Source organism: Melitaea cinxia, chromosome 23 (assembly GCF_905220565.1).
Source record: "Melitaea cinxia chromosome 23, ilMelCinx1.1, whole genome shotgun sequence".
NCBI classification, from domain to species: Eukaryota; Metazoa; Arthropoda; class Insecta; order Lepidoptera; family Nymphalidae; genus Melitaea; species Melitaea cinxia.
This window is the reverse complement of record NC_059416.1, coordinates 2,067,420-2,080,243: the sequence shown is the minus strand read 5'-3', so window position 1 is coordinate 2,080,243 and position 12,824 is coordinate 2,067,420. Positions and strand designations below refer to the sequence as shown.

The window sequence follows — 12,824 nt, the reverse complement described above, 5'->3', positions numbered from 1 at the left end:
TAAAAAAAAGAAAAAATATGTCATGAATCACTGAACTTCTAAGACATATTACAACATCTAGCTCGCGATATCGGCTGCATTATTTTTCTGAGACGAAAAAAAATATGCCAGCAACAAAATCCCCAAAAAATATCTCCAGCCCCTTAAAAACAAATGCATATCTTCAAAATAATTGTTTATTTTTCATAGAAAATAAGTAGCCTTCTCTTTCTATCTCCAGTGTCAAATTTCATCATAAAGAACATTCAAACATTCGCATGTATTGTTATCTATAAACATAATCTATACATATAATAAAATGGTAGGAAAGTCAAAACTGTACATTGAATATTTTTTTAAAGAATACTTGGGGTGTGATCTGCAATCGATACCGAAGCCAAAAATATAGTTTTTAGAATTTTTGTCTGTTTGTCTGTTTGTCTTTATGTATGTCCGGGATAAACTCAAAAAGTATTGCATGGATTTACTTCAAATTTGGCACGAATATTACTAAGAAGTCGGGTCAACATATTATCATGCTGTCACCTACCGGGAACGAGCAGTGAACCTTTATTTCCTCTACGCATTCTGTAACAACGTGTAATCTAACGACGCATATTTGAATGTTGTTGTTATTATGTTAATAACCATGCTATATAAGCTAGCTTCACACTATAAAAATCACGCAATATAAGTAACTAAGCCGATAAAAATAATTAAATGAATATAAGTAGACAAGACAATTTTAAAGCACGCCATCTATGAGATTTTTATGTAGATATGAAATGTAAAGAAGAAACGGGTAAATGAATGTTATTTTAAAAGGTATAATCGTAGGTATTCATAGGTTGGTTGCGGGTAGCAGCTAGTAAATTAATATAGTAAGATAGTAATCAAAGTATCCGCGAATTTCCGATCCGACTTACTTGATCAATTAATAACAAATTATAAACAAATTATTAACGCACTTTTGAAGCGTTATTTTACAAATTATTTTTTTTTGCCATTAATTAATTAATTAATTATAAAATTACTACTAACTCGGAATGTAGATTTTTCACAGAAGAATCGGAAAGAAACTCCGCAGTTATTCTTTAAAAAAATTTGTACACCTACAATCATAATAACTTTAAAAATTACACTTAAAACCCAATAAATTCACTTGTCACTGCCATACATGGTCGTTAGTATGAACGCTATAAATTAACGATAACATTACAAAACGATGTCTATTTATAATTCTCGTTTCTGTAAATACATCACTATCAACAATGTCGGAGTTACAACACTAAATAGATGTAATAAATTTACGAATGACATCTCAATAAATGTAATTCTGATGTCTTTATGTAGAATTGTGTAATTTGTTCTAGTTTTGTTTTTTTTTTTTCATTAATTATTATTTATAAATACGGTTATTTTAATTGTCTCATATTATGATTTATAATAAATTAAAATAATGAATATTAAAATCTCAGATATTAAAATGTTTAAATTTGCTAGAATAGGCTAAGTTACGAAGTACCAATCCGATTTGATCTTTTTTTTTTTGCGTCGAACAACATTTAAACATCAAAAAGAGGTTATAATATTCATAATATAATACAAAGGCAATGTCAACTGAAATACTACAGATTAGAGTAAAGATATAAATATTGTCATTTATTTAAAATTAGAACATAACATTGGGTACATTACCCCAGTTTGTAATGTACCTTAATATGTAGCAATTTTGAAATTATTCGTTGATTTGCTACAACTACTCCTTTATTTGTTTATTTTTTGAAAGTAGTTTGTATATAGTCCTACATGGCGACATAAATGTTTTAATTACATTTCATACGTTTTAAGTCCCCTTTCAACAATCTCACAATTCTTAGTAATCAAATTATGTATTTATGTACGTAAACATTTTATTATAATAGCTGTATAGCGCAGGTGTACAATTTACTTAATAATGTGAAATTACGAGGTTCGACCAGTTTTGATCATCGAAGAGTTTTATGTCTGGCAACATTGTAAAAAAAAGTATTAATGTTACTTTACTTCAATTGTTCAGGAACTTATTGTCTATAACAACAATTTTCGATTAATTGTAGATATATAAAAATTTGTCCTTTTTGGATTAATGACGGTTGTAAAAATTTTGACATTGATTTTGACAGTATTCTTTTTTTATATTTTTTTTTTTTTTGTATGAGGCAAAGGTTTTTATTTGTTATTTTTATAAGAGACAAAGGTAGTATAAATTAACTATTAAGATTATATGTTTAATTTACAATTTAAATTTTTGAAACATGTGTTATTATTTCTTTCTCTGCTAATATTCATTAATCATACCTTAAAAAAATAAACAGTAGTGTTAATATTATTTTGAGATACTTATAATGAATAATTGTAATATTTAACAACTGTTTTTCTTACAATACTGTTATAGCACGAAAAATACCTAAGCAAATAGTCTAATACCGAATCTCTTTTATCTAAAGTTGGTACCATAAGTAATGTGGGTAGGTAACGACAGTTATACCTATCTTGGGTCGCACCCTTATGGTTAAAGGCTGTTTAATCAGCGCCCTTCAGCTCCGCCCATCATCCAGCCCATATCAAACGCGCATGTCCTTATAAATATTATTCGTATATTTACTTCCGGTATGCTATTGGACAATTTTATAACAATTTTTTTTTACCCACTTCAAAAATAGGAGAAGGTTCTCAATTTAAATTTACTTTTAGTGTTCGTTATTTTATAATTTTTGTTACAATTACGATAATTATTTTTGTATCCCATTTTAATTTAACAGATCTGATAATAGTTTCGGAGTTATACCGAATAATGCGTATTTGACTCCTCTTTATATTACTTTTCGATGTGATTTGAAATCGGTTTTTTTTGGAATGGAAACAAACACTATTGTTCCTATTAGTTCACACTCTCCTTTCATATTTAGCTATATATCGTGTTTAAACTTTCACTCATTCGGTTCTAAGGTTTTCTTAATGATAAATATGCGTGGGCTTATTAAGTAGCGCTGTATTTCAAGACGCCGCGTTGGCGCAACGGTCACAGCCATGGATTGTACCTGTTGTGCTGGCGGCTGTGGGTTCGATCCCCGCACATGACAAACATTTGTATTGGCCATACAGGTGTTTGCCGAGATCTAGGTGTTTATGCAGTACTTGTGGGTCTCCCCACCGTGCCTCGGAGAGCATATTCAGCCGTCGGTCCCGGTTGTTATCTTGTAAACCTGATAGCAATCTTTACTCATAGTAGGAAATATACCCGCCAACCCGTATTGGAGCAGCGTGGTGGATTACGCTCTGATCCTTCACCTGCATGGGGAAAGAGGCCTATGACCAGTAGTGGGATATTACAGGCTGAAACGTATTTCAAGATATGACAAACTTTATAAAGACTGTCATTTTTTTTTAAATAGTTTTAGTTCGAGTTTCTTGCAAATTTTTGTCAGCAGAATCTACATTCCGAATCGGTTGTAGCTTTACATCTATCTTCTATATCTACCCTAATAAGTGAAGAGCCGTTTTTTTTCGTTCGATTATAGTGCAGAAACTACTGAACCGATCGGAATAATACTTACAGCATTTTTTTTTTGAGTTTTTTGTATAAAATATGTTGGTTATTATATGGACGGATAGAGGTCGTTAGTTAACTATAAAAAAATATTGAAAACAATTAAAAAGTGCTTTGACTTTAAAGCTGCTTGAATAAAAAAGTTTTGATTTTGAGCCACTCAAATCTACGAATAAACTAAGTTTTAGACTTAGGTTGCCAGCGGTCATAGATGGCGTGGGTGAGCCATAGCAAAAGGTGAGGCATAGCAAACCTTTTCAAGGATCGTTTTGCTGTACACTCTCCATGGAAATCCATATTAATACCTCTTTAAATGCTAAAACGATTGCTAAAATTATAGAGTCGATGGCAAGACACAAATCACCTGGCCATAGTCTCAGCATCAAGCACTTTTAGCACGCCGGGCCTTACCTTGCTGAGGTGATGTTAATTTATCTATAGTAGGTACATTCATACTTACCAGAGAGTTCTAACACTACATATGTCAAACTTATGTTACCACCTTCAGAAGAATTAGAAAACTGTACTTTTATATAGACACCGTTTTATGTATTGTTACTTTGTTCTTTACTTTACAAGTGTTTATTGGATGCTTCTTTCTGATTAGTAAAAATGACGCGTCTTATTTCCTAGCAAATGGTACTTGCCATTAATGTGTTTGTTCTCAATCAAGAATTAACCGTAAGTAATAGTAAAATAAGAACTAAAATACGCATTGATAAAGATAACTCAAAAACTACTCATCAGATGTCGCTGAAATTTAAATAACACGAAAAACATCAGCTTTTGAATAAAAAAAAAGAATAATCAAAATCGGTACACATAGTAAATTCCAACCTTCTCCTTTGACCTCGAAGTCCGTTAGATATGATAAAACCACCCAAAAAATTACTTTTACATTTTCTGGTGTTTGACATTCATAATATAGAAATGTTGGTACTAGTACTTTGACGTCAAAATCTGAATGTACCAATATTACAAAGTAGAAAGATTTGAAAACTAGTAATACGGTTCTAAAAATTATACCATATTATTTATCTATCCCTTATTATTTCATTGTCACTGAGTAACAAAGGCTATATTTCAATTTTCAAGATAAAATGGAACATCCATGTAATCTGGAAATGTAGTAACTAAATATAACACTATTAATATGAAAAGAATATGATATATTTATAAAGTTATCCACCCCTCTGAGGGCGCGTGTCAACACGACGGCGCCCCGCGGCTCCGCCCGGCGGCTGCATACCCGCATCAGATTTATAAAACCTACCACTTATCTATAATTTCTATATTTGTATCATAGCTACCCATATTAATGTTATAAAGAGACTTTCCTCTTTACAATTTTAATTTGTTTTTTTATTTGTTTGTAACGTAAACTCAAAAATTATTGGACCGATTTTAAAAATCAAAAATAACTCTACAAATAGATCCCAAGAGCACTTTCTAATCGTCATTTTACAAATTAAAATTTTATGGTCTTTATTGTTTTTGTAAAAGTAAAGCTACCGCCGATTCGGAATGTAGATTCTGCAGAGAAGAAAAGGCAAGAAACTCTGCAGTTACTCTTTTGAAAATAATATATAAACTGTGTTTTAGTACAAAATTAGTAATATCATGCATGAAATACAGCGTCTCTAAGCCCACACATCTTTATCAACTATGTAAATCTGCATACACAAATACGCTTTATCTATTAATCTCTTTTTAATAAGAACTTAAAATCTATGTTGAGATAATTCCAAAATTGCTTGTGGGATTTTATTATACATGCGAATACCTTAACCCAGAAAGGAGACGTTTACTTTGCGCAGTCGGAAACTTGGAGTTACAATTTTGTTATTCCTTCTCGTGTTTACACTGCGAATATTCCTATTTATTTCAAAACAATGAATATTCTGGTAAATATACATAATATTGTTAAACAATTTTTTAGTAGATACTATGTTATCACTATATGGAATATCTTTTAAGGCGAAAAAACGGTAGTGTCGAAATATTAAAAGAATCGTGTTAAAAAAATCCTCCATTCTTTTTGTGGGATGTTGTAGGCTGAATTGTGTAAAAAAAGAAAAATTAGATTTTTTTATGTAGTGTAATAAAAATACCTACATACAATTTCCTACTATGAAAAGATCCGTGGCTTTAACAATATTAATAATGAAGGTTAAAGAAAAATCAAGATGTATCTTATAAGTATTTGAGAAATATTGTGTCTAATTATTTATTTTTACTAATGGTTTCCAGTAGTGTCAAAAAAAGCACAGATAATTTCGCTAATGTCACGGAGAATGAGAAAACACGAAGGAGATTGATCGGTTCGATCAAGAATACAACCTTAATTGAATTTTGAAGTGCCTAATAATTAACATGTAATTAATTCATTTAAATTTACCATTTACGTGTTGTCTGATAGTCGTAAAAACTTACTAACTACATTGCTCAAATATAGCCTATGGCGGATATTAGTTAAATTATAATTAATTTTTATTCTCTCTGAGTGTTATATCAATAAATAAGCCGTTATAAATGACGGATATAATAATGGCCGCCAGTAATAAAAATATGCCAAATATACCTACTGTAATGTCGATATCCGGTGTTAAACAGGATATTACTTTTTTATGTTGTTTTCTTTATGATTGATGACGTGAAGCTGTAATGCCTAATAAATATATTGTATTATGTAAGACATTTAGTTATTTTTCAATTAGCGTTATAAATATAATGATTGATGTTGAAGACTAATTTATCGTAATTTTGTACATTGAAGTATTAATTTAAATTATTTTAATTGATGTATGTTTTTGACATTATTTTTTTTAATTCGCGTACGTAACTTGGCTAAAGTGTTTCTCCAGGTCTTAATTTTATAAAAAAAAATATGTTATCTGTGCCTGAACGATTGACAAAGAAATTAAATAAAATCAACTTTCACATACACGAGTAAATAATTACTCAAATAAAGTAGTATCATCTATAATTTAAAAAGCACTCGTAACGATCTCACTCTATTATCTAAACTTACAATGGCCGCCCACAATTTCAAAAGCAAACATTAATCTTAACTAAACTACCTGATATAAACGACTCACCAATTATATCTGACAATACGATTATTATTAACAAGTAATTGATCTTTCGTAACCGTGCCATTAGACTAATGTTCTATCTCTTTCTTTCTAGTACTTAATATATATTACCCATCCTTGTCTAACAGTAGCGAAATCCGAAGGGCGTAAAAATTACAATTGCTTAACAACCCCAATTTGTCGCATAATGACGTCCCGCTCTATCGTATACATCTGTCCCGTTTTCACACTAATGGATCGACAATAAAGTAATATAGAGATAAATAGCTTTTCGCTTAAATTTTGCCCCAATTCGCGTTCTGCCCCATAATTGCGCATCTCCCTTCGCCCCTCTCTTTCTAACTCACGAGCAATGTTTATTCTGTCTCGCTCTAATCCGTTGGGGAGTATAATCGCATACATAAGCACTTAATCGTATTTTGGGGCATGTTTTGAATGACACCCTTTATTTATTCAGCGCGGGTGTCGTTATAACGGGTACCCTTCCATTGAAATTGTTTGCGGAGTCTTATAACGTTTATAGGACCAGTTTTTCGAGACACTCTTTATCATCTGGAGCTAGTTTAAACGGAGATCATTTTATTTTTGTTCTAGCAGATGGGCTTGTGGAATTAAAGTATACTGTGCTTGTACAAAGTGTGTTACATTAATTTTGCATCGCTCCGTAATTGTTTAATCGTTGCTCATATTTTGTTTGTTAATCGCTACTCATGATTTACTCCTGCAACTTTGACATTTGCTTTTTATTATCGCTGAGTTTGTATGGAAACATGGTAGTCTTATTATGTGTTTATAGATGATGGATAGTACATTATTAGGTACAGTTTATTATCTAGGTATTTGATTTAACACTTAATTCTAGTTTATTGTAAATACCAAGGCTTATCTAAACAATGCCGTTCTCTTTATCAAATCTTATCAAATTAAAAATGTCGAAGTTTCAATTCATTTATACAACTTTATTTAAGACTATAAAATTTACGATAATTGTTAATAACAAGCTTCCTTTAATTATTTTACCATATATTAATAATTTAATTTAGATTTTATTGAACTTTAAATTAAATTAATAAACTTTATTGACATTTTAATTATAGCTTTAGATTTTCGATTGAGGTAAACAATTTTATAGATTTCATAAGATCCCTTATCGTACAAACTTAGCATATGCAATAACTTAGCATTCAACTTTGCTTATTATTTCATATTATTAACTTACAATATAAAACTTACAGCATAATTAAATCTGTATTGTTCCTCAATGGTGTAAAAAAAGTTCACCCCGTAACATAACCCATTACTCGTTAAATTACAAGCGTATCCGACGGGCCAGGGTCCCATAGGCCAATTTATTGGTAACGATTGAACACCCCATTTATCACGGTGACTCCCATGGGGTTGAGCCCTCGTTACAAACTATGGGGTTTGCGAGGAAACGTAAGATGAATTGGTTAACATTTTGATGGTTATCTCAATTCTTATTTTACGATTTCTTGTATGTAATATAATGTAGAGTTCTTTTTATTTTAATTTAAGTATTTTTTTCTAAACTAAATGATAATTGTTGTAATAATGAATTTATACAAATAACTCATTTGATTGTTTCCCAATTAATGCCTTTATGTATAACTTTTGTAAATATTATTGAATGAAGTAATACTTCTATTGACGCGTTAGGGAAAAATGAGGAGAGTACATTGTTACGATGCGCGCGCACACCGACACAAAAAACAGACACCCTGAAGTTAGCTAGTCAACGAAGAAGAAGTTAGCAAAGTGAAGTTAGCTAGCCAATGAAGTATAACCTACGTGCGTACATAAGTACAAACGCACATTTTTCTTGCGTGCAGGCTTCAAAATCACTTTTGTATAAGTATTTTACAGCTTAATTTTATTAATCAATTAATATTAGTATAATACCAATGAAGTATAACTTCTTACGTGCGTACATACACAAGTACACACACTTTTTTTAAAGATAAATTGTAATATTTATTGTTCTCGAAAATATTCTGGCTAAAATTTAGTTGAATACGTTCAGTTCTAATAGACAAAAATATCTGTAATTCGCAAGACTAAGTAACTAATCTAAGAAATATCTAATTTTGAATATTCGACCGAAAATACCTACAATATCACCCATATAAATTATATAATTATTTGTATTCAAAAACCTTTCCACGCGCGTGTAATATGAGAACTAAATTGCAAACTCATTCAACAATTGAACGAATGAACATATTCCAAGCACATTATAACTTCATTCAGTAAAACACAACTGTTCAAGAGAACTCTGCAGATCGTGTTTAAGATCAATAAAATCGGCAATAACCAACAAATATTGCAAGTAACTGCAAACTTCTATTTAAGATATTAACAACCGAAGTATGGATGTCATTGTCGTTGGGATTATAGCTTAACGTATGAGTCTTAATACTCGGTTTCATGTTTACAACTTAACGATAACATTATGGGAATTTTAAAACGATCAAAATGTTTTATGTCTCTTGTTTTGTAAGATGTATTATATTGTTTACGTTTTGTTTTTGGTACAACTTTATTATGTAGCTGTGTATGTCTGTTAGGAAGTTATCTTATCGACTAAGGTCAATCTCAGTAAAATCAATGGCTTATGACTAGCTATTTCGATTCTGATAAAGCTATCTATCATATTACAGTATCCAACAGATAAAAGTTGATATATTCTTCTTTTTTACCATCAAACTTCCCCCTTTTTTGATATTTCTACTCGCAAACTTCGTACTTAAACAAAAGCTATTTAAATATTGAATAAGTGTTTGTATTGATTAGTATCCGCCAACCCGCATATTGGAGCAGCGTGGTGGATTAAGCTCTGATCCTTCTCCTACATGGGAAAAGAGGCCTATGCCCAGTAGTGGGATATTACAGGCTAAAGCGTATTGATTAGTAATAGGCTTGGGAAACCTCTTTTACCCAACGCTTATAAGGTCATTTGATTATACGTTATCTGTAAAACAGGTCATAAATACAGCATTCTTTGGTCAAAAAAGGAATATTATGTACCTATACACATAGGTAACCTGGTACTATTATACTTAATATTATAAATGCGAAAGTTTGTGATTTGTGTGTTTATGAATATATATATGTACGTTTGTTACTGTTTCACGCAAAAACTAGCAGACCGATTTTATTGGTACGTAGATAGCTGGAAATCTAGAATAATACATAGGCTACTTTTTATCCCGACATTCCCACGAGATCCGAAATCACGTGGGTGAAACCACGTGGCACAATATAGTATAGTAGTTTTATATTTTCATTCTCTATGTATGTCTCTATCTAACACTCCGCTCCGCTGTCACGCGCCATTACGTCACTACAAAGGTTATTTGATTGATATTTGATGTTGATATCAACTGCTAATGTACCGTGTCGGCTTATTGTTATCTAATTTTAGGGATAAATGGATAGATGATGGACTTTCCGGGTTAGACATACACTTCGTAATTAGCTTACATTTTGAACTTTATTTACATAATTTTGAAATAAAAATTAATTTTACTTACATACATAGATATCTTTTTAACCGACTTCAAAAAAGGAGGAGGTTACTCAATTCGACCGTATATATATATTTTTATTTTTTTATGTATGTTCGGGATATCTCCGTCGTTTATGAACCGATTTTGATAATTCTTTTTTTGTTAGAAAGAAGATATCTCTAGTTTGGTACCATGATAAGGAAACCAAGATCTGATAATGGGATCACAGAGAAATCGAGGGAAACTCTCAAAAATCCGCATATCTTTTCCTGGGTGTACCGATTTTGATGATTTTTAATTTAATCGAAAGCCGATGTTTATCGTGTGGTCACATTTAAATTTCATCGAGATCTGATTACAACTTTGCGAGTAATTTTTGATAATGCGTATTTACTTGACTATTTTTTCGTCTACCTACATTATATTACTTGTCGATATAATTGGAGTTGGTTTTTCTTCGTTTGCCTGCAAACACAATGATTACTTTATTTGTTTGTTTTATTTTATATAAAAATATAATTATGAAACAAAAATTTATAAGAAATTTTTAATTTTTTTTTTATACGTCTAATAAAAACTTATTATTCGAAACAATATAAAACCAGACATCGTAAAATCGTTTACAAAATGGCTGCCATCAAAACATACACAAATATAAGTAACTAAGCAACGTATTTTTCTATTCAATATCAATATAAGAGAGGATGTTGTATATTGTAAGTTATTGCCAAAAGCGTGATTCGCTTGCATTAACATATTTTCTCAAAACTCCGAATAGATTTTACCCGCCATTAAGCACGTGACAGATCGCTTCACAAGATGGCGTCCGGTAGCGCGGGAAATCTCTTTGTGCTACCAGTAGAAAAATTTCGACAGTTTTCTTTCAATGCGATGAAATATTATTGGGGTTGTATAGTTTTATTTTCAACCCTTCACGGTTGAGTTAATCGAGTGTGTGTAATGTATATTTTGTTAGGGTGGAACAACCCTTATATTTAATACATATCGAGTTAATTAAATCATGTGGTTGTGTAACACTTTCAGTTTATAAATTAATAATTTGTGGCACCTATGAGTATGTCAAATGGCTTACTTTTATGCGGACCATTTTTAAGAAGAAACATCGCATTTTAGGATTATAATCGTGAAATAGATAAATTGTATATTATATAAGTATAAAAAATACAAGTTTTATTTTTATACTAGAACGGCATCGCAGTTTTTCCTGTCAGTTTTGATCTTGGGTTACTGGTAGGACTAACCATCCATAAACCAAAAAAATAACCATTGTGTGGTATTAATGTATATACATCTCTTACATTTCTAGCTATTATTTTAGATTTTTTCGTGATTAAGTATAATAAAATTAAAAAATAATTCAATGTTTACCTGACTCTAAAAAAGGAGTGTATTTTCAAATTGAATGTATTTTTTATGTGTTTTATCTCATAGTACTTTAGTGAATGTACATGGGATGTACCGATTTTGTCGATTCCTCTTTAAATCGAAAGCTGGTGCTTGTCTTGAAATTAAATTTGATTGAAATATTATGAATACTTTTCGAGTTATCTTAATAATGCGTATTTTGACTTAAATCCTTTTTTTTACGTTAAATTACTTGTCGAAGGTAATGTTGTATTGCTTATCTGTGTAAATTTAAGTCAGTTTTTTTTTCGGTTGAGTAAACAGAAATATCTCAATTTGTTAGTAGGACGTTCAGAAAAAGACAACATTCTAAACTTACTATTCTTTCACAGGTGAAGGTCTGGTTCCAAAACAGACGAACTAAACATAAAAGGATGCAACAGGAAGAGGAAGCGAAGACTGGCTCTAAATCTGGCTCCACCAGTTCGAAGCCAGACGACAGCAGTCAATTTAACAACTCGTACGAAGAGGATGAAGAACTGATAGACATGGATATGGACGATTTAAGTGAGAGTGATCCTGAATCATAAAAACTAAAATATACGTGAAAATGGACACGAGTGTAAATAGTAATTTAGTTAATATAGTTTATCGTTTATTTATTTCTGATAGCAATTCTAAAAATTTTATGTCAAATGCTGGCAACATCGAATTGAATCCTACTAATTAGTTTTTCATAGGTACGGTAATAACAGCCATCACCGGTTGTGGATAACGCTTTTTGACGGATGGCTATATCCAACAGATAAGTTTTTGATGTGTTATTCTTTTTATCATCAAATTTCAGTTATTTATGAGATATTTCTATTCGAAAATATGTTTCTAAAAATTGCAGGTTGTTAATTGAGGAGAAACAGGTCCCAATTGGCTAATGTACCTCCTGCTGTTAAAATTTATTCGTAACTTATTCACATACATATATATATTCACGCCTCTTTCCCGTAGGGGTACGCAGAGACCACTTCTTTCCACTTGCTACTATCCTTACATACTTCTTTCGCTTCGTCCACTTTCATTATTTCCTTCATACATGCTCTTCTAGGGTACTCTTGGCCTGGCCTTTTTTCAAGACGTCCATTATTTGGTCTCGGAACGTCCGCCTAGGTCTACCCCTTCCAACCCTTCCATCCTTCCATACTTGCCTTATGCACTTTTTTCATCAATCGTTCTTCACTCATTTCTCTCGACATGACCAAACTATCTGAG

The 12,824-nt window shown here is 31.2% G+C and overlaps 1 protein-coding gene across 1 annotated transcript in view; it reads left to right on the top strand.

Annotated features, from left to right (window-relative positions):
• LOC123665191 (homeotic protein empty spiracles-like) overlaps positions 1-12,148 on the top strand; it is a 40,419-nt gene extending 28,271 nt beyond the window's left edge. Inside the window, exon 3 of the mRNA XM_045599535.1 lies at positions 11,951-12,148. Within this exon, the coding sequence (XP_045455491.1) occupies positions 11,951-12,148 (198 nt within the window). The remainder of the gene's footprint in view (positions 1-11,950) is intronic.
• The last annotated feature ends 676 nt before the right edge of the window (positions 12,149-12,824 follow it).